At 37.8% G+C, this 23,326-nt stretch overlaps 1 protein-coding gene and 1 non-coding gene across 2 annotated transcripts in view; both read left to right on the top strand.

Moving 5' to 3' along the window:
- The window catches only part of SVEP1 (sushi, von Willebrand factor type A, EGF and pentraxin domain containing 1), a 204,172-nt gene that overhangs the window by 85,899 nt on the left and 94,947 nt on the right, over positions 1-23,326 (top strand). The window contains exons 7-14 of the mRNA XM_055427567.2: positions 4,242-4,439; positions 7,250-7,368; positions 9,406-9,535; positions 14,843-14,950; positions 15,697-15,828; positions 16,439-16,633; positions 17,812-17,933; positions 20,010-20,118. Of these exons, the coding sequence (XP_055283542.2) occupies positions 4,242-4,439; positions 7,250-7,368; positions 9,406-9,535; positions 14,843-14,950; positions 15,697-15,828; positions 16,439-16,633; positions 17,812-17,933; positions 20,010-20,118 (1,113 nt within the window). The remainder of the gene's footprint in view (positions 1-4,241; positions 4,440-7,249; positions 7,369-9,405; positions 9,536-14,842; positions 14,951-15,696; positions 15,829-16,438; positions 16,634-17,811; positions 17,934-20,009; positions 20,119-23,326) is intronic.
- LOC148777495 (U6 spliceosomal RNA) lies at positions 544-650 on the top strand. The gene has a single exon (XR_016037951.1). It is a non-coding gene; the product is annotated as a U6 spliceosomal RNA (small nuclear RNA).

The raw sequence follows: 23,326 nt of genomic DNA, 5'->3' as shown, positions 1-23,326 counted from the left end.
TTTGCTCAGATTCATGTCCATTGAGTCAGTGATGCAATCTATCTCATCCTCTGTCTCCCCCTTCTCCCCCTGCCCTCAATCTTTCCAAGCATTTGAAAATGACTGAGGAAAATATGAAACTCTTTCAAACTTTTAAAATGAAACAGTTCTCATACCATCTAATTTGGCCCAACTAGTGGAAAATTAATCAGTTCATACTATCCAGCTATTATTATTCTGTTGCCAATCTGACAACTTTTACCAAGAGGAAAAAATAAAACTATGACAGCAAATATGCTAGCAATCCATACTGAAATGATTGGTCTGCCAGAATGTGTAAAGGTTTATCCTAGGAATGCAAAAATGGTTTAAAATTAGATATTATATTAACATAATAAATTACTTCATAACAAATAGGAAAAATTCATATGGTTGCTCAATGTAAGATAAAAATGTATTCATTATCATTTAAAACACATTTTTTATAAAATTATTAGAAACTCATTGATAACTGACATAAAAAACATTTGTCTTACATCTGTATCTACTTAAAAAATGTGGACAGTGCTCGCTTCGGCAGCACGTATACTAAAATTGGAACGATACAGAGAAGATTAGCATGGCCCCTGCGCAAGGATGACACGCGAATTCGTGAAGCGTTCCATATTTTTAGAAGATAAATATGAAGAGGAGATCAAACTGCTGGAGGAGAAGCTAAAGGAGGCTGAGACCCGAGCGGAGTTTGCTGAAAGGTCGGTGGCAAAGTTGGAGAAAACCATCGATGACCTGGAAGAGACTTTGGCCAGTGCCAAGGAGGAGAACGTGGAGATCCACCAGACCCTCGACCAGATACTGCTGGAGCTGAACAACCTCTGAGGGCTGGCCCTGCCCCCAGCCAGGCTAGCTGCCACCCCAACCAATAAAACTGATGTTACCAGCAAAAAAAAAAAAAAAAATGTGGACAGTCTTATTAAATCTGGAAAATGAAAAGGATGCTAGAATCATCCATGTTATTTAGTAAGATTGTCTAAGATTTAACTCTTGTAATAAATCATAAGGTTAGAGCTTAGAGGATTCAAAATCTTCATTTGTAAACTATGTGTCTACCTCCAAAATAAAACGAAACTACTAAAAGACTGAGAGTTCATTAAAATCTTAAGAATACCAAATAAAGAACTCCTCTGTATAAGTGATAACAGAATATGTAATGGAAAACCACAATCAGAGATCTATATAAAATATAAAATATGTAAGAATAACCTCAAACAAAAATATATGGAACCTGTATTATACAAACTACCAATTATTGCTGAGATAAAAATGACGTTTTAATATATTTACAAAATTTTGTCAAAAGGCAAAGTTCTTTCCAAATATATGTATAGGTAAAATGCAAGCTATTCAATAGCCCAAAAGAGATTTTCTTTTTTCCCCTTCTTGAAACTGGGGAGTGATTCCAGGATTCATCTGGAAGAATGTGCAGGCAAAACTCACTAAAATAAGATTAAAAGGAAAGTGTAATAAAGAACAGTAAAAAGGAAGTCGTTCTGCTGGGTTTTAAAATATATACTAAATTGCAAAAATGAAGAGTATGTAAGAATTGCCATCAGATCAGTGGGACTTAATAGATTCCAAAACTTATGAGTTTCATATATTATTAAGGAAGCATCATAGCTCAGTCGAGAAGATAAGATTTATTCAACTGATAATATAGGAAAATTGGCTCGCTCCTTGGGAAGAAGCAAAATAAATCAAAATGAAGTTTTCATATGTCTTTAATACACACCAGACACCAATGTAAATACTTTATAGTTTTAAAATATAAATTAAAAATAAAACCATTAAAAGTTAGAAGAGAGTATAGTTAATATATGTTAAGTAAATATTAATCCATTTCAGGGTTTATTAAACATAAAAGCAATGGGGAAAGATTCTCCATTACATTAGAATAGATTAAACTGCCAGTGCAGGAGACATGGTTCAATCCCTGGGGCAGGAAGATCCCTTGAAGAAGGAAATGACAACCCACTACAGTATTCTTGCCTGAGAAATCCCTTGGACAGAGAATCCTGGTGGGCTCCAGCCATGGGGTCACAAAGAGACAGACACGACTTAGCAACTAAACAACAGCAATATAAAAATTCAAAATGCCATAGACTATAAGAATATTAGCAGGGAATAAAATCTTGATATGACAGCTAAAAGGATAATTTTCTTAATTTATAAACAACTGTCCTGAAATAAAGGATTTAAAGTCCTGTATGTTGTTTATATTTGAACCATAAATTTGTCTCTGACAGTCCTCTTGATCAAAGCAGAATAGGAAATCTGGACTATCATCTGGTACATTTGTTCTTTTTTGTTTAGTCGCTAAGTCGTGTCCAGCACTTTGCGACCCCGTGGACTGTAGCACACCAGGCTTCTCTGTGCAAAAATAAAGAAACAGCAATTCTCAGGAAAAAATTACTTCTGTTGACAGAGAGGTTTGAAAGCAGTCATTTCAGGGAGAAGGCATGATTGTAGAGTATTTGGGGGGCACACAGGTTCTGCCATTTACCTGTTGGTAACTTCAGGAACGTTAACTACAAGAATTACTATTATGCCTCAGCGCTCTTTGGAGAAGGAAATGGCAACCCACTCCAGTACTCTTGCCTGGAAAATCCCATGGATGGAGGAGCCTGGTAGGCTACAGTTCGTGGGGTTGCAAAGAGTCGGACACGACTGAGCAACTTCACTTTCACTTTCATGCATTGCAGAAGGAAATGGCAACCCATTCCAGTATTCTTGCCTGCAGAATCCCAGGGACAGAGGAGCCTGGTGGGCTGCTGTCTGTGGGGTCACGCAGAGTCAGACACGACTGAAGCAACTTAGCAGCAGCAGCAGCCAGTGCTTTTGTTTGTAAGTGAAAATAATAATGCTAGTCGTTCCTGCATAGGATTAAATGAGTCTATCCATGTAAAGCCCTTAGAATAATGCCTGGCGGATAGTAGACACTAGATAACTTAGTGATTCTCACATGGGACAGACAGACTGAAGATGCTGGTAGTGCTACCAGTAGAATCCCTACTATACCACTACAGGAGACAAATGTGTGTGGGTTCATGTGCGTATACACACACACATCTTGTACTAAGTCCTCATCTGGTTTTCCACCCTGTCTCCATTCTACCTAATTCACCTGCTGTTCTTCATCAGTGCTGAAAATAACATCATTAAGAGTCTGGGCCCTAATATGACACAGTGATTCTAGGGAGAGTATAGAAACTTTTCTTAAAATATGCTTGTTTGCCGAAGAATTGATGCTTTTGAACTGTGGTGCTGGAGAAGACTCTTGAGAGTCCCTTGGACTGCAAGGAGATCCAACCAGTCCATTCTAAAGGAGATCAATCCTGGGTGTTCATTGGAAGGACTGATGCTAAAACTGAAACTCCAATACTTTGGCCACCTCATGCGACGAGTTGACTCACTGGAAAAGACTCTGATGCTGGGAAGGATTGGGGGTGGGTGGAGTCAGAGATGACAGAGAATGAGATGGCTGGATGGCATCACCGACTCGATGGACATGAGTTTGGGTGAACTCCGGGAGTTGGTGATGGACAGGGAGGCCTGGCGTGCTGTGATTCATGGGGTCGCAAAGAGTCGGACACGACTGAGCGACTGAACTGAAAGATGCTACCATAAGCTCATAAGAATGGAAACTGATTGTTGAATCATCACTTACCCCATGAAAGATAGAATCTAATTCACTATTTTACACCTCAGAGCCATAACGTAATATTCTGCAAACTGAAGATTCTCTCTGCAAATGTTAAAAGTCACAGTCAGCATTGATTTAAACACTAGTTAGGAATCTTTTAAAGATTTGATACACTGGGAGAAAACACGAGGTAACTAAAGAGATGTCTGTGTGCTTAGTCGCCTCAGTTATGTCTGGCTCTTTGTAACTCTGTGGGCTCCACTGTGGCCAGGGTCCTCTGTCCATGGATTCTCCAGGCAAGAATACCAGAGTGGGTAACTATTGCCTTCTCCAGGGATCTTTCTGATCCAGGGATCGAACCCGTGTCACGTCTGCCTACCTTGGGAGGCAGGTTCTTCACAACTAGCACTGCTTGGTTGAGCATAATTAACAGTACAGTATGCGTTCCGTGTCACATGCAGACGTCTGCACGCGGACCAATTGTATTTTTCTTGAGTAAAGTGAATCTGTGGCATTTTGTAATTTGTGAGAATGCAAATAATATTTTCTTGCTCTCCTGCAATAGAACGCTACTGTGCCACCTTTCAGAAACCCAAAGGTGTTACCATGTCACCTCCCAACTGTGGCAAGCATCCAGCCAAACATGGGACTATCTGTCAGCTAAGTTGCCGCCAAGGATTCGTTTTATTGGGGGGCAGAGAAGAAGTGAGGTGTACCACCTCTGGAAAATGGAGTGCCAAAGTTCAGACAGCTGCTTGTAAAGGTAGGTCCCCACGTTGGTCAAGTTGAAAACCAAATTCTGTACGATGACGTGTTAGTGCAGTGTCGGACTGTCCTCTTTGCAGCTTTCGCTGCATACCTGTGGTAAAAGGGTAGATGTCACCCTGATACATGCTATGAAGATTTTGGCTTTGAGATGGTGAATTTACAAAAATCCAGTACCACATGCCAGGCAATGATGGAAAAAATAGTAAACTAGGGATGATATTAGGGCCAGAAATCAGGTAAGTTTACCAATGGGAATTGAAAATCTTTGAAGAATTTCTGACTCCTATTAAGTAAGTGAGATTGAATTAATTTTTTTTTATAAAAGCAAGTCATCAGCACTTTGAAACCTGCATCTCAGTACATTCACAAGAAAACATTGCCAGCTTCCTTACAGCAAGAGCAGACTTCTCTGAAAAAGGAGGTATGGAGAGCAAGAAAAAGTTCTTAGAAGTAAAAATATAAATCTTTCTAAGAGAAGGACAAAACAGCGAAGTGGAGGTTGTTGAAAACAGTATCAGTGATTTGAAGAAGCAAATTGAGAATTCCTTCAGAAGGGAGAACAACTAAACAAGGAACTTGAGTATGCCAGTGGATCAAGTTCAAAAGATAGAAGTTAAGAGATATACCCAGGAGAAATTGAGAAACACCAGTGCCCTTTAATCAGGAGCTCCAGAAGCATAGAGGGGGAAAGGGATGGAGGGGAAGAATTTTCCTACCAGTCGAAGAAAGTTTCCCTGAGCTACAGAAAGGCTTGAACTTTTAGATAACCTCTGACCTTGTTGGTTATCTATTTTATATAAAGTAGTTATATCTGTTAATCTCAAGCTTCTAATTTGTCCCTCTCCCACCCCCAACAGTGTGGTCCTACTGTATAGCTCGTAGAGCTACATCCAGTATCTTATAATACCTATAATGGAAAAGAATCTGAAAAAGAATGTATGTATGTATCACTGAATCACTTTGCTGTTTACCTGAAACTAGCACAGCATTGTAAATCAACTATACCTCAATCAAAAATAAAAAGTACCATTATCAGAGGAAAAGAGTTTGTTGATCCATATGCACATAAACACTGAATAATGTGAGTCGAAAAGCCTCTGAGTATTGGGCAGGCATACTTTCACTACTTTGTGAAATTTTTAAGATCTGAAGTGAAAGTGAAGTTGCTCAGTCGTGTCCAATTTTTTGCGACCCATGGACTGTATAGCCTACCAGGCTTCTCCATCCATGGAATTTTCCAGGCAAGAGTAGTGGAGTGGGTTACTATTTCCTTCTCCAGGGGATCTTCCTGACCCAGCAATCGAATCCGTGTCTCCCACATTGCAGGCAGACGCTTTACTGTCTGAGCCACCAGCAGGACCAAAGGTAAGGAGAAAATCTAAAGTTTCCAGAAAGAAAAGAGGAACTTCACAAAGGAAACAAGATTCAGACTCACATTACACTACACTTTTCCTTTGCAGCTCTAAATGCCAGAAGGAAATGTAGCAGTGTGCTAAGAATACAGAGGAAGAGTACATATAAACCTGAAATTCCAAGTTCATTCATGCTTTTATTCAAGTCTAAAGGAAAAGTTAAATGCTTCTTTAGATTTTAAGAGTCAATATGCTCATGCTCCTTTTTGGGGGGAAGTTTTCTACATATTAGCCCCTCTGAGAAAGGGGAAATATAAATTGAAGAAAACTTAAGAAACAAGAAAGTGAGACACAGATCAATCCAGATATATTCAGCTGCAAGTTGCAGAAGACTTAATATAACTGAAGAGGATTTATTATATAATAAGAACTTAGCTGTACAGTGACTGTTGCAGCTGTATGGAATGTTACCACATCTAATGCAGTATCTGTACTGCAGAGTTTCACACTGCAAAAAATATCTTTGGTTTTAATTTGTTGTTTGCTTTGGCAGTACATTTTAGCATACTAATTAATTTTACTTGACAGCCTGTTTTCAAGTGCAGTCCCTTCCTACCACACTCAGCATTCATTTTTTTCTGTTTATTTCATTCTAAAGGTATTTATCAAGTTCATATTATATTCCAGGTACTATATAGTACAATGAAATAGGAAATCGTGGCATTCAAAAAACTGCAGTTATTTGGGGGGAGGAAATTCAATTTAAAAATGGCAAGGTGCATTATGGCTAGGAAGAACAGAGGGCAATCAGAACTCATGCAGTGAGCACTTGAAATGGACCAGTGGGTCCTAGAAGCTTCCTGAGGAGCTTGTGTCTAAGCTGAGAATTACAGGACAAGTAGAGGTTACCTGCCTCAAGGAAGAAGAGAGCGTTGATTCAGTCTAATAAAAGAGCGTGAACAAAGGCCCAGGTATAAGAAGGATCATGCTGCTCTTGTGGGACAGCTGATGTGGAGGCTGAGTTCTGATTGGGGATCTGTACGTGATTGAGGCTAAGAGAGAAGCAGGTACCAGTTCAGGAAGAACTTCGGAAGCCATGCTGAAGTACATTGGAAATCCTCTATGATTAGATTAGAATTAAAAATATTTCTTACCTGTCTCTGTGGCCTTCCTTGATGGCTCAGATGGTGAAGAATCTGCCTGTCAATGCAGAAAACATGGGTCTATCCCTGGGTAAGAAAGATCTCCTGGAGAAGGAAATGTCAATCCACTCCATTATTCATGCCTGGGAAATCCCATGGAGAGAGGAGCCTGCCAGCCTACAGTCCATGGGGTCACAAAAGAGGCAGACACGACTTAGCTACTGAGCATGCATGCCCCAGTCTCTTAAATGACTTAGAATTGTATCACTGCATCAGTATGTTAAACTGCTATCTGAATTTTTCTGAATTAGATGTGGAAGCTCCTCAGATCGACTGTCCTGCGGACATAAAGGCTGAGACTCAGGAACAGCAAGACTCCGCTAATATCACTTGGCAAATCCCAACAGCTAAAGACAACTCTGGGGAAAAGGTAAGGTTTGAGCAAATATTTGTATCCTTTTTCAAATGGACTCTAAATACACTATAAATTTGTGTGCTATTGAAAACTTTCCAGTACTCTAATGATTGTACTGTCTCTAGCTGTACTCTACTCTTAAACGCAAATGCTCCATCTGATAACAGAATGATCAGCCTTGAATTTTTCGTTAGAAATCGCAGATGAAAATCTCTAAAAACAGAAACTTTTCATTCCGTGGATTTTTTGTGTTGTGTATCCTCTAAGATTACTTGGCTAAAAATTCTTGGCCCTTTACTATCCTCTGAAGATCTTTTAAGAAAAAGAAAGATGGGGAATCAATCTTAGTTCCTATTTATAAACATATCTTTGAAAATATGATCCTTAAATGATAGTCTAAAGAAGAGAACAGTGTTTCTTATTCTGCTTTCAAAAACCAGCATTATTCAAAACACAGTATTTTAGTATGTTTATACAGTAGCTTGAGATAATTATCCATCAGATATTAGAAAAGGAATTAGGAATTTAACACCCTCTTCAGTCTGTACTTTTAGTATTCACATCCGTGAACATGCTCTTAAAGAGTATAGAGTTTTCACACCTGTATGTAGACATGTGTGTAAGTAGTGCCCTTCAAGGGCACAGCAAGCACACACAATATGTCCTGATAATTATGTTGATTATACTTAACAATAAAGATAACTTTTTACAGTGTATCATTCAATATAACTGCCACTCTGTATCTGTATTACATCTCCAGAACTTATTTTATAAATGGAAGTTTGGACCTTTTGTCCACCTAGTCTCCTTTTGACCACCCCCATACCCGTCTCCTGGCAACCACCATACTGTTCTCTGTATCTGGTTCTTTTTTTTTTTTTTTCCTCCACTTGTAAGAGAGATCATATGGTATTTACCTTTAGGTAACCAAACACAACTTTTAAGTCTGATTTAAATGTGATTTCTAGACGTCTAGGACTAATTATAGGTGACGTGTGCATTGAGTGCTGCCTCGTGTGTTTTCCACTTCCCATTAAGAGGCCTATGAAAATATACATTATCATCGTCAACGTGGTCATTGTCATCAAATACTAAGAAGAGTGCAGGGACATACTTTAGGATCCATGAGAATTTAGACTAAATGAAGTCCCTGTGTGTTGAAATATTTTAAAAAAAATTTTTTTTAAATATTTCTCAAAAGATAAACAGCAAACTAGAGAAAAATGCTTCGAATTTCTCAAATGTTAGAATGTTTATTACATATTAATGCAAGTTTATCACATAATTTTCAAATAGACATATGATTCAAAAAGAGAAGAATACATCTGTCTCATACAATCATGTGAGAATTTAATCTTACCATAAGACAGTAAGAAATTGGAAATTAAAATGATGACCAGATGCCATATTTTTGATTTATCAAAAAGTAATGATATTTAACATAGATCAGAGAACTATGAATGGGAACTTTGATACTGGTCCTATCAAATACTAACAGTGGGGATGCAAATTTTTACCATAATATGGGAAATAAATTTTGTATTACCTATGAGTAAAATGTTAATGAATTTGAGGTTAATCTATTCCTGGAAAGAACAGAAGGACATAATAAAAATATGTTTTAAATGTCTATGCAAAACCATTTTTCCTAGTGCTGCTTACAGCAGTCAAGTTTGGGACAATTTAAATGCCCTTGAATAGAATTTTCTTTTAAAAAAGTACCGTATACTTATTTCCTAAGTTATAAAGATATTTAACAGTCATAAGTTCTGAAAACTATGTAAGAGCATAAAAAATGTTCTAAGATATTATGTTTAATAAATAAGGAACAACATTTCATATCTATCCAAACTCTATAAACTGCCTAGGTAAGAATAGCCTAGAAAGGAATATACCAAAGGCTACGCCTGATTTTATTTTTCCTTTTTACTATATGTAAAATATTGTTTCATTTTTAACTTCACTTTGCTAATATTATAAACCAAAACGTAATAAAAGTACTATTAATGTTAACTTTAACTTTCTGAATATTTGGAAATTTCTTTCCTAAAGGTGTCAATCCACGTTCATCCAGCTTTTACCCCACCGTATCTTTTCCCAATTGGAGATGTTGCCATCACATACACGGCAACTGACCCATCCAGCAACCAAGCCAGCTGCACCTTCCATATCAAAGTTGTTGGTAAGTCTTCAGATTAGTTTGATAAGTTTGTGAAAATAATCCAGAACCTCCAAAAGCTTTGCCTCTTCTTTATCTTCAGCAACTTCCTTTTCACTGATTCTTCCTTCTGTCATTGAAGCAGCTTCCTCTTTGAAACCCATGTACCCTTTAACTATCACTATATCTCTTTGATTCCTTTCTATCTGAGCCTTTTGAAAATTCCCCAGTGGTTGCCATAGCTTTTGGCTTAACTGCCATTTATTCTCAAAGTCACTCAGTTCTGGCTTCTGTCTCCTCCACTCATAGAAATCAAGGTCACCAGGAATCTCTAGAGTTAATCCTACTGCACACTTTTTAGTCCTTATTTTATATAATGTTTCCATAGATTTTACATTAGTGACAATGTTCTCTTTATCAAAACTGCCTCCTTCGCCGTCTTCTCGGACACCGGTCTTTCTTGTTTCTTTCCCCCATTGTTCTCATTTTTTTTCCTCCTTGATTGCCTTTTTAGGTTTCTCTTCCTTAGACCAACTCTCAAATGTGGATCATCCCCAGGATTCCAGCCTTGACCCTCTTTCTCTCTAGATTTCCTGATAATTTTGCTAACTGACAACTCCTGGCTTTCTGTCTCCAGCTCCAATTTCTGTTCTGAAATTCAAATTTATATATAAAACTGCCTACTGAACTTTCCCATGTGAATGCCCCACAGGCATTTCAAATTCACTCAAACTTAAGACATTTCTTAGCTCAGAAAACAGAGTGAAGACCTAGTTACCAGGCAAGAAATCTGGAAGTCATTCTTGACTCCTCTCCCTCTGTCACCAACATCCAATAAGTTATCAGGTTCTACTGGTTTCATCTATTTAATATCTCTGAAATCTGTCCCCATCTCTCCATCCTCACACTCCACTGCTATAGATCAGTCCTTCTTTTTAATTTCATTTTCTTGACCTGGTTTACTCCATCATCTCCTAACTGGTGTTCGTACTTCCAGTCAACTCAGTAGATACTCAGTAGATACCAGATGGTACTCGGAAATGGCAACCCACTCCAGTACTCTTGCCTGGAAGATCCCATGGATGGAGGAGCCTGGTAGGCTACAGTCCATCTAGTAGACTAGAGTCGGACATGACTGAACGACTTCACTTTCACTCTCCAGGCAAGAGGATCTTCCCGACCCAGGGATCGAACTCAAGTCTCTTGCATTGCAGGCAGATTCTTTACTATCTGAATCACCAGGGAAGCCCAAATAGATAGCCACCAATAAGACTTAATATGTGGGGAATATGTGAATGAGGTGGTCTGTAGTGCTCAAAAGTACAGACTGAACACAAACTGCTTGACTCCAGAGCCATCTCTCCTACTTCAGACAGTGTGACTGCCCGCTTCTCTGTTCTTGTTTCTTCATCCAGAAATAGAATTAATAAATATATTACCTCATAGGGTTATTGTGAAGTTTTTAATTAGTTAAGATATACAAACTGCTTGAAGTAGTGCCTGACACATTCAGTTCAGTTCAGTCGCTCAACCGTGTCCTATTCTTTGCGACTCCATGAACTGCAGCTCGCCAGGCCTCCCTGTCCATCAACAACTCCCGGAGTTCACTGAAACTCATGTCCATTGAATCGGTCATGCCATCCAGCCATCTCATCCTCGGTCGTCCCCTTCTCCTGCTCTCAATCTTTCCCAGAATCAGGGTCTTTTCAAATGAATCAGCTCTTCGCATCAGATGGTCAAAGTATTGGAGTTTCAGCTTCAACATCAGTCCTTCCAATGAACAACCAGGACTGATCTCCTTTAGGATAGACTTGTTGGATCTCCTTGCAGTCCAAGGGACTCTCAAGAATCTTCTCCAACAACACAGTTCAAAAGCATCAATTCTTTGGTGCTCAGCTTTCTTTATAGTCCAACTCTCATATCTATACATGAACACTGTAAAAAACATAGCCTTGACTAGACGGACCTTTCTTGACAAAGTGATGTCTCTGCTTTTTAATATACTGTCTAGGTTGGCCATAACTTTCCTTCCAAGGAGTAAGTGTTTTTTCATTTCATGGCTGCAATCACCATCTGCAGTGATTTTGGAGCCCAAAAAAATAGTCAGCCACTGTTTCCACTGTTTCCCCATCTATTTGCCATGAAGTAATGGGACCAGATACCATGATCTTAGTTTTCTGAATGTTGAGCTTTAAGCCAACTTTTTCACTCTCCTCTTTCACTTTCATCAAGAGGCTCTTTAGTTCTTCTTCACTTTCTGCCATAAGGGCAGTGTCATCTGCATATCTGAGGTTATTGATATTTCTCTGGGCAGTCTTGATTCCAGCTTGTGCTTCTTCCAGCCCAGCGTTCCTCATGATCTACTCTGCATATAAGTTAAATAAGCAAGGTGACAATATACAACCTTGACGTACACCTTTTCCTATTTGGAACCAGTCTGTTGTTCCATGTCCAGTTCTGTTGCTTCCTGACCTGCATTAAGCTCTATGTAAATATACTAACATTTTGTTCTTTTGGTTTCGTATATATTTTTAATGTTTATTTTAAAATTCAGTACATTGAATTCATTTTAAGAATTTTACATAATCTCTTGAAATACCTAATGTGTATCAAACTGGCTTCTTACCCTAGAAATGATCGGTTTTGGTGAAAGTAAATAAACTGACTTATATAAAAATCTATGTTTATGTCCTAGTGCTTAGTTGTTTTTAATTGCTTTTTTAATGTTTTAAACATGAACATCACCAGTCACATGAAAAATATCTTGGATTTATTTTTATGGTGCTGTGACTTTAAACATGGACATATGAGTCAAGAGTTTGCCACGTTTTCATTTTTCACAATGAAGAGTCAGCATGGTGAAATGTAAAAAGTATACTTGAGTGTCTAGCTGGATACTAGCTAAATTTTCAGATTCTAAAAGAGAGCAAGGAAATGGCAGGGAGGAGGGAACGGAAGAAGGGGAGGTAAAGAGACCCGGAAGGCAGGGGAAGAGGGAGACCGAAAATATTCCAAAGCCTACATTTTCTTGTTTTCCTCAGATGACAGAGTGTTGGTGTCTTAATGATAAATGAGAGGGAGTAGGAATGCTTTTGCTTAACATTCCACAGAATGCTGTCTCATGTGCTTTGAAATGGACTTTCTTTTTCTGGAGATGCTGCATCTGCTGGGACCTCCAGTTATTTGACAGTCATTGGCCTCTGCGGACTGCTCTCTCTCATCCCCAAACTTCAATTTTTAAATGTTTGGCTAAAATCAGATAACTTTAGAAAATCTTGGAACTCTTTCATTTGCACTTTCTTTGGGGAGCATAGTAAATACTGTTAGATTTATAAATTTAACTATGCGTTGGCTTGATTCCGAATTCTCAAAGTGCGCTGGCCTCCTCCAAGCATTCCTTCATTCTTTTCTTTATACAACAACTTTTTCTGAGCATCTGTTATGGGCCAGGTGCTGTGCTAGGCCATGGAGACTTGCGAGCCAAAGAGGCTCCATCACCGGTTGACAGAGTTCAGAGCCTAAGAAAGCAGTAAATCAAAGATCCTACACTAAGGAAATGCAAATACTAGGAAAAGAGAAAAACTGCATATTTATTGACAAGACTTAGCTTCAAACAGAAATCTGTATATTCTTATAGGTACAGCTCGTTTCATTTCAGGATATGTGTTTCCATATACATCCTAGTCTTGATGCCTATGACTGTAATTTACCAGTTTACTGACCTCAGGGAAGTCCCGTAAATTTGCCTGGTTTGAGATTCTTTACCTATATAATAAGAAAAATACTATTCATCCAGTCTCCCTCAAAGACGTGTTATTACAGATAGAAGGACATTTCGTATATGTAAAAATCAGTAGTTATGTGAAAATGTCCTCCTTTACTGCTTCTTGATTGTACTTTACTGACGTCCTCAAATTCCACCGCATTCCATCAGAGTTTGAAACCTGGCTCACCCGCACCCCCGTCAAACCCTTCCTTCAATGCAGATTACAGTGCCGGGCAACAGACTCATGGTTCTTTCCTTTCTACCTCTTCATTGCAGCCCCCTATTCCCATGTCCACACCCTGTTCTTTGTCTTCACCTGGAGTTTATCAACCTAGGCATCTTACACCCCAGAGTCCCACCTATGGGCGTAACCTCCTGGCCTTCCAGCAATATCACATCCTCACTTTTTTTCTGACAAATGTTCGTATAATCAAAACTATGGTTTTTCCAGTAGTCATATACAGATGTAAGAGTTGGACCATAAAAAGACTGAGTGCAGAAGAATTGATGCTTTCGAACTATGGTACTGGAGAAGACTCTTGAGAGTCCCTGGACACCAAGGAGATCAAACCAGTCCATCCTAAAGGAAATCAGCCCTGAATATTCATTGGAAGGATTGATGCTGAAGCTGAAGTTCTAATACTTTGGCCACCTGATGCAAAGAGTTGACTCATGGGAAAAGAGCCTGATGCTGGGAAAGATTGAGAGCAGCAGTGTAACAGAGGATGAGATGGTTGGATGGCACCACCGACTCAATGGGCATGAGTTTGAGCAAACTTTGGGAGATAGTGAACACCAGGGAAGCCTGATGTGCTATAGTCCATGGGGTCGTAAAGAGTCGGACATGACGAGAAACTTAACAATGACAACGACACCTAAATGTCTTACATATTCTGCAGCATGACTCAGATCTCTGCCCATCAGTCTTCCATGTAGCATCTGTCAGCCCTTCAGTTAGGAGGATCATTCAAGAGATCCCTGTGAAAGCACTGCTTTGGTCATTTCATGCCTTCTCATTATCTGGGAATGTTTACTTCACTTCTGGGTGGATCAGCTCAACTACCACTGGCAAAACTCACAAATTAAATGCTCACCACATCCCGAATTTACCGTGTATACTGCTGTGTTCATGGCAGTTTTAGCAATCTGGTATTTCTTCAACAAGGAGAGTGAAGTATAGCAAGAATCATCTTTTTCTTGTATGTTGAGATCAGGGGTGAAACATGCGTGTGTGCTCAATCGTATGGAACTCTTTGCGACCCCAAGGACTATGGCCCACCAGGCTCCTCTGTCCATGGGATTATCCTGGCAAGAATATTGGAGTTGGTTGCCATTTCCTCCTCCAGGGGTCTTCCTGACCTAGGGATTGAACCCACATCTCTTACAGTTCTTGCATTGGCAGGTAGATTGTTTACCACGTCATCATCAAAGAGATCCCAGGGCCAGCCTGGTGTCACTGTCAGGATTCTCCACCTGCACAAGTAGACTTCGATTCTCTCTTGCAACCCTCCTCATCAGTTGTGAACATCAGTTGTGACTTCATCCTCTGATTTCATGTTTTTTAGATGTAGAACCACCTAGCATAGACTGGTGCAGATCCCCGCCTCCAGTCCAGGTCTCTGAGAAGGAGCATGCTGCGACGTGGGACGAGCCTCAGTTTTCAGACAACTCAGGTGAGAATGCAGGTATCTTGTTGTCAACATGTTACCACCAAATAAAAAGCGTTTAAAAAGATAAAAGAGAAATAAAAAGCAAATTACATCTAAATATAGTAGCATGGATAATTACATAAGATGTTTTAATGCTAGGATAATTCTATATATTTTAACATTGTTAATCTTACCTGTCCATGGCTTTTCATTCATTATTCAGTGGGGATTTATTAAACTTGTACAGTGTATTTTATTTGAAAGTGTTGTAGTAAATTCATTGAGCCTCTAAGCTTCCTTTATCCTAGAGACATAAACTATGCATCCTATTGGCAAATCTAATGCAGTTCTATGTATTCATACTCAGTTCTTAAACATTTGCCAGAAATGTTATAAAAGCTCATGGGAAAACAGAAAAAAGTGAGCAAATATAGCTGAAGTTCACTTTAAAGTTTTCACAGACACCCTGAAAACAAGAATGCAAGTGAAATAGGCTTCTTAATTAAATTTCCAGTATTCACAGAGACTGACCTAGTAAAAGAAAATAATCTATTTAGCAAGAATGCCTTCATTTAATGAGGCTTTTGAATCAACTATTTCTATAGTTTAGTGTAAGATTTTATAGTTTATTTTCTATTAGCAGCCCAGTTAGTACCAATAGAATGTTCAGCTGGTTTGTATAAAGAGTAAACGAAAATTCAAATCAAATAAAGTGACTGCACACAATAACCCCAGATTGGATTCCTCCTTTCCCCTTCTCTCCTTTTTAGGGGCTGTGTTGTCCATCACCAGAAGCCATACACCAGGAGACCTTTTCCCTCAAGGGGAGACAATAGTGCGGTATACGGCAACTGACCCCTCAGGCAATAATAGAACATGTGACATCCACATTGTGGTAAAAGGTATACTCCGCATAAGCCTCCAAAATCTAGCTGACACCTGAGATATGTAATCACTATTGCACTCTCCTTTGTGAAGAAAATAGGCTATGAACACAGCTGTTTAAAGTTAGAATACTGACAGATTGTATTGAGGTTTCCAATTATTACTTCACTTCATGGTAAATACACATGCTTTCTTCCGAGCTAGTCTGTAACCACTTATTAATATTTTCTGTAAAGTTACAAAGTATTGTTGTCATGATCCTATTTTGAATGCTTGAGGAGACAGATTCCGAAAATGTATTTGCTATGTCACGTTATTTGGTTTTCCTTTTTATTAAAAGAATGCCAAAAATAACAGTTGCACATCAGAAGTACTTTTAGCTTTTCATAAAATATGCACAATTATGCATACTTAATTAATTGCACATTGGTACAGATTTTTAGCTGTACCCATCTAGGAATCAAAAAGCAGAAATTGCTGCAGCCTTGTACTATGGATTTATTGTGAAAGTTTTTCTAGGAGTAGTGGTGGACAGGAGGAATCCTTTTCAAAATTCAGCTTAGACACCTAGATTTTAATTTACATTTTAATACCACTGTATAAGAATAATTCAATTTTTTTACACAGGTTCCCCCTGTGAAGTTCCATTTACACCTGTAAATGGGGATTTTGTGTGTACTCAAGATAGTACTGGTGTTAACTGCACATTAAGTTGCTTAGAGGGCTATGATTTCACAGAAGGATCTACTGACAAGTATTATTGTGCTTATGAAGATGGTATCTGGAAACCACCGTATTCCACTGAATGGCCAGACTGTGCTAGTAAGTTCTAAATTTTTCTGGGCTTCTTTAGTATGTGTAAATATGTGTTCGACTACCTATATGTGTTAACTTCTTAACATTAAAGAGGAAAATTGCCCTAATACAGGGTTTAGATTCTGTGAGTAGAAAATGGTGCCATGAGTTTGAAGTGTTTATAGATAGGAGAAATGTCCATCCTTCAGTTTAAAATTTTAGCCCAGAATCTTATTGCTGATTGGATTGCTATAGGACAAGATTCAGTTTATGGGAAAACTATCTTGGCCCCCTCATTATTATTTACCAGAATTGTCAGAAGAGTCAGCATGTCATTCTTGAGCTGTAAACTTGAACTAAAGTATAGTCTGATGCCTGGAGAAGAACTTATATTTAAAGTAAGAGCTTGTATACATGATGCAGTCAGATCAGTCATACTCTTTTTAGAAGTGGTTTAGATCTATTCTGTAATCTTGTGTATTGTTCTAAAAATAATCCAGTGTCTTCATCTTGTGTGAATAATAATCTCTGGAGTGAATATTTGATCCACTACTATAGATAAAGTTTGAATGCCAGTGTCTTAGAAAGTAAAACCCACTTACTTGAGCTGTATTGTTCCTAAATTTGGAAAATATAAGTGATATTACTCACCTCTATCAAAGATTTAGACTGTAGGATTTTAATGTTGATATTGTTAGGAGACTGTGACTATTTCGAGACATCTTGCTGAGTCTTAACATCTAAACTTCTGATCCAAGGAAAAGTTTATCTCTGTGAAGTTACACTTTTCAGAAATATATTTCACATACCATTCAGAAATTTTTTAGTGTCCATTGGTTGAAAAATAAACATATACATTATAAACTTATATAATATCTTTGCAAACAGAATTTTTCAAAGATTCCCAGGAATATAATGAAAAAAAATGTTTATATCTCTTTCCTCCTTAAATGTTCACTTTGTCATATGATTGGAAGGTAAAGAATAATATATGAAAGCAAATATATCACCAGGTAACTGGGTATATGGCTGCTTGGCTGGTGGTTTATTATGATCGATTAATGCCTGGAAACATTCTTTAACTATCAACTTTTGTTTTTATAACATTCCTGCAAACCATGTTGGGATGAAAATACCAATTTAATTCCACAGAAATTAAATTTGTGTTTTGAAAACACTAACCAACTGAAACTGGTTTTTTCCAGTAAAACGTTTTGCAAATCATGGGTACAAGTCCTTTGAGATGCTGTACAAAGCAACTCGCTGTGATGACACGGATCTGTTGAAGAAATTTTCTGAAGCATTTGAGACGACCCTGGGGAAAATGGTATGTCAGTAGCATTCCTTGGTTGTTTGCCATATTTTAAAGGATGCTGTTGAGTTTTCCATAGTTGCTCTGCATCACCTGTAATAGAAATTCTTTGTCTTGATGATTTCCTTTTTCTTTGTGACCCAAACTTGCTCCTCATATTTAGAATTATTCATAGGTTTTGGTCTCCTGGAGTGAATTATAAGTAAATCTGTGTTAAAGCACTTTGAATTTTTTAAAACACAGAAAAACTTAGAGTCCCTTTGGTTTGAGAATGTCTGTTTTGTTATTTAAAGTATGACAGAAATGCCCTTGTAGTCTATATTTCTTTTATGATCACTGAACATTTAAAGGGTTTTCTTTTTCATGCAAGTTTAGGATTCTTTCGGGATTCCAGGAGAGCAAAGCAATGTATTTAAATGTATTGAGCATCTTGAAAGCAGGAAATGTTCTCTCTATATATGTGTATATAAATGTTTTATATATTTTTTATATATTTGCGTGTGTATATATAACTTCTGTGAAATCATAGTCCTCTAAGCAACTTAATGTGTAGTTAACTCCAGAGCTATTTTGAGTACATACAAAATATATATATATATACTTGTATCCCTAACAGAGCTGAGTGGCTTAGGTTTTGGATAGATTCTGAAAGTAGATGCAATAGTAGTAGATTTGATATAGGGTGTGAGAAGGAGAGGTGTCAGGAAGGGGTAGAGCACTTGAGCACAGGTACAGGAGTAAGTCCACATGTGATGTATGTGAAAGAAGGATCTTTTGTGACTGTCTGATCTGTGATCAAAGACGCAGAATGATCAGTCTGGAGTAAGGGTGGGGAGGAGTTGTTGGAGGTTTGAGAAAAGAGAATGTGGTACAAAATGATTTTCTAGGAGAGCATAAATGAATATACTAGAGAAATGTAGGATTGGCCGTAAGCAGGGATGTGTTTTCTCCCAGACGATAGTTGAGCATGTGGGCACAAATGTGGAGAAAGCAGAGCAATAAATTTAACTGGGGTTAAAGTTCTCCAGACAAATTGAGGAGGGTGCATGCAGAGGAGTAATTCATGGTGATAGACCACGGAGGGTGCGTGCAAGGGAGTAAGGAATTTATGGTGATGGATCAAGATGGGTAAATAAGGAAGTGAAGACATCAGGGGCTGAGGGACAGTGAAGACGTGACAGTGTCAGTGGATTACAGAAGAGGTGTTGGATTCCTGGGTCTAAGAGAGGGTGCAGTTACTGGTAATGACAAGATCTGAGGGTATGACTGTGAGAGTAAGTGACAAAGGAAAGCTGGAAGATGGAAGAGGAAGTGAGAATTCAAGGTGATGGAAGGACCAGCTGGGTGAATACCGAAATCACAAGGGACACTTACTAAGGTTCTTGGAATGAGGGAGTGACTTGGAATAGGGGAGGGCTGTAGGTGATGGGCACAAGGAGATCACTGTGTGGTATAACTTATTGCAGGAGCTTCAAAACTCTGAGGCTTCAAGGAGGTTCATGGGAGTATGATCTAGAAACAGCACTAAAGAGTGAGGCGGACACTTCCTCCACCTCCATGAGCACCACCTAAAAAAACAAGGAAGTCAGGTTTCATTGAGAGCAAAAGTGAAGAGAACATAGAGAGAGGAGGTAAATACTAATAAGGGTTTGACTGGTTCTTGACTGTGAACTTCAAAGGGCACGAAGGAAAGTTTTGAGGATTTTACTTGGAGGACAGTGGGAGATGGGGTCAGAGAAAAGGGATCTAAAGAGTCATTAATATAAAACTGTAAATCAGTTATACTTCAGTTAAAAAAAAACTCAACTGGGGTGAAAGTTCAGAGACAGATATCCCGGGAGTCCTGAGTTTCTTGCGGTAAGTGATGTAAACAGAGAGAAAAGGCCTGAGACTCATCTTCATGGTCTGCTGTACTGAGAGGAGGTAGGGGAGGGCAAGGAGTAGGGTCAGGAGCCGTTTTAAGGCCAGGGAGCGCTCTGGGGTCCTTTCTTCCCTCCTGCTGATGGAGACGTGAAGAACAGGAGCATGGAGCTTATCCGAGGCACACCCAGATGTGAAGCACAGTTTCTCCTCTTCATTTTTTATTTGCAGGTCCCGTCATTTTGTAGTGATGCTGATGACATTGACTGCAGACTGGAGGACTTGACCAAAAAATACTGCCTTGAATATAATTATGACTATGAAAATGGCTTTGCAATTGGTAATGAAATGTGGGTAGTTGGGAGAACTGTTGTGCAAACTAAGAAAATCATTCCAAAAGAGTGGGGCAAATTAGAAAAATGACCTTCCACTTATTTATTCATCAAGAGTTCTAGAATGGCTGGATAACCTGATCCTGTGCGTAATGATCTTTAAGGATATGTAATTCTTTCAAAATATTAGCCAGAATGCTTCAGGATGATAAATACTAACTAAGTCACATTGTGATTGTAAAATTCAAATATTTGTATGATATCTTAGAATAGCAATAGTTATAAAGTACTCAGCAATTTTTATATGACATTTAACTTAAATTGCAAGCAAGTCATTTATATGACTTATAATAGTATATTGTATGTGTTACTTATAACAGTAACACATGTGAAATATTCACATCCCTCACTTGTAATATGTTAAGACTCGATCTGTTCAAGTCTGCTATATCTTCAAGTAGAATTTGGATGTTTTCTTCATGTGGATTCTGAACTTTTTTTTTCTTCTTTTTTTTATGATATGATTGACATACAACTTTTATTAAGTGTACTCCAAAGTATGTTATGAGATTTCTTTGTCTTTTTCAGTAATTATACTTGTTTTTATTTCATTCTTATAAAACTGTCTCTACAGAATTTGCAGAGTAATGTTTTAGAACACAGTGGTGATACCGTCCTGGTTAAATGCATGAACTCTACAACCTAGTAAATGTCTGAATCCTGGCTTACCCACCTAATAGGAGGCAGGGGAAGAACTTAAGTTCTCAAACCACTCTGTGCCTCAATTTTCTCATCTTTGAATTGGGTATATAAGAATGCTGAACTCATAGGGCTATTGTAAGGATTAAATGAGGAAGTATGAGAATAATAAAGTGCTTAGAAGATTATTTGAAGCAGTGTTAATTCACATGACAGTGGACATTCTTTTTGTTTTTGACACTAATCATATTTCTCTTAGTGATTTAGCATTAAGAGTGATATTGACTATTGCTTTAGAGTTTTTAAATTGAAAAATATTACTTCTGCATGTATGTTTTTTGGAAAAATTTGAAAAATACTAAAAAAAAAAGAATGAAATGGAGATAACCTGTAGTTTCAGAAATAACTGTTACTATATTAATGTATATATTACTGTACTTCATTTGTGTGTAGACCCATACTATTTTGTAAACATGAATTTCTAGTTAATATTTTATTGAGGATACTTTTATGTCATAAATATTATACTTCAGTGCAATTTTTTGAACTTTTTATTTTGTATTGGGGTATAACTGATTAACAATGTTGTGATAGTTTCAGATGAACAGTGAAGGGACTCAGCCATTAAATATACATTATCCATTCTCCCCCAAACCCCCACTGCCATCAAAGCTGCCACTAACATTGAATAGAGTTCCGTGTGCTGTGTGTGTATCTTTGTTGGTTATCCATTTTAAATACACCAGTGTGTGTTCAATGCAGTTTTAATGGCTACATATTATTTTATCAGTTTGCCATAATTTATATAAACAATTTCCTATTGGTAGACTTTAAGTTTGTTTTCCAGTTTTAACAATTATATACAACTTCTCAGTGAACATAGTGGAAGTTAAAGTTTTAGATAGAAAATCACAAAGTACCTTTGGCAGGGGAGTTGGCAGTGGCATGTCTAGAATAAGAGTGCCTCTTCTGTCACACATGACCTAGGTTCCCACTGCCCCCGGATTGTTGAGGGGTAGGTTGCAGGGGTACAGGGCTACACACGGAGGGAGTTGGCTATCATCATGAGACTGTGATGGGTGGTTTGTCATCCTGTAAGAATCTGAATGGCGTATGGGGCAAGTGATCCTAAGAGGCAAACCTTCTTCCTCAAGTATCTTTATACCACTCATAAAATCAGTAATATTTATAACACCTTGACATGTCATAATGTGTAGAAAATAAAGGGCCAATAAATATACCAAAATGATTAGATCTTATATTGCTCATGTAATTCAAATTAAAACTAAAATGAGATGCCATTTTTGATCTGTCAGATGAACGAATTTGAGTTAAAATCTCAATACCCAGAGTTGGCAAGGGTGTCATGAGATAAAAATCATACTCATATATTGTGTGTAGAGAAGAAATTGAAGGGCATTTGGCAATATGTAACTAAAGGGTTAAAAATGCTCAGACCTATCTGAAGATATTTCTCAAAATAAAAGTCATACTAATGTACAAATATGTACCATATTTTGTAAATTCCAAGATGTGCATTTTTCATTTGGATATTTATGGAATTGGGTGGTGTCTTCTCACTGATGGTGTCTTATATTTTATGACATTGTGTATGCACAAGAATGTTCTAAAATTTTGAAATAACCTCAAAGTCTGAAAATAGAAACTTCGTTAGTTTGTAGTATAGCTATAGAAAAAGATATTAAACCATTTGACACAGGAATATTATATTGTTGAGAAAATTTGAAAAGTGATTAGCAAATAATGTACATATAGTGTGATCTTATTTTGTTAAAATACAGTATGTTTATATTTATTCTAGCTGTATATATATATATATATATATATATATGTATGTATGTAAAGAAAGCAAGTGAGGTCACTCAGTCATGTCTGACTCTTTGTGACCCCAGGGACTTTTGCCAGTCATGCTCCTCTGTCCATGGGATTGTCCAGACAAGAATACTGGAGTGGGTTGTCATTTCCTTCTCCAGAGGATCTTCCCCACCCACGGCTCGAACCCGGTTCTCCTGCATTGCAAGCAGACTCTACTGTCTGAGCTACTAGGGAATCCCCCCACCCACACCCACACACATATATATGTGAATGCATAAATGTGTCTGTGTGTGTTTATATATTCATAGAAAATATTCTTGGCTAAAATGTTATGGTCATTATTTCTGTGTGGTGGAATTATAGGCAATCTTTTACATTTTTCTCTTTGTTCTGTGGGGTTTTGTGGTGTTGTGTTTTTTATAATGGCTACATGACACTTGTAGGAAAAAATGCTTAAGTGAAAAATAAAACTATTGATCCCAGTTATTTTTAAATGGCTGAAAGCATCAATTAAGCTAAAAAAGAAACTCAAAAACCAACTCACTTAAGTGGACAAACCTGTATAAATAGATTTGATGTTTAAAGCACATAACTAAGCAACAACAGCGTGCCTACATCAATATTATTTACTCTCACCGAGCTTTTAGAATGAGTCAAATATGAACTAGTTTGCATGAATTA

The sequence above is a fragment of the Moschus berezovskii genome, chromosome 7, assembly GCF_049115385.1.
Source record: "Moschus berezovskii isolate FMDL1 chromosome 7, NW_MosBer_1.0, whole genome shotgun sequence".
Lineage (NCBI taxonomy): Eukaryota > Metazoa > Chordata > Mammalia > Artiodactyla > Moschidae > Moschus > Moschus berezovskii.
The sequence above is the reverse complement of the archived record's forward strand: the minus strand, read 5'-3'. Positions and strand labels throughout refer to the sequence as shown.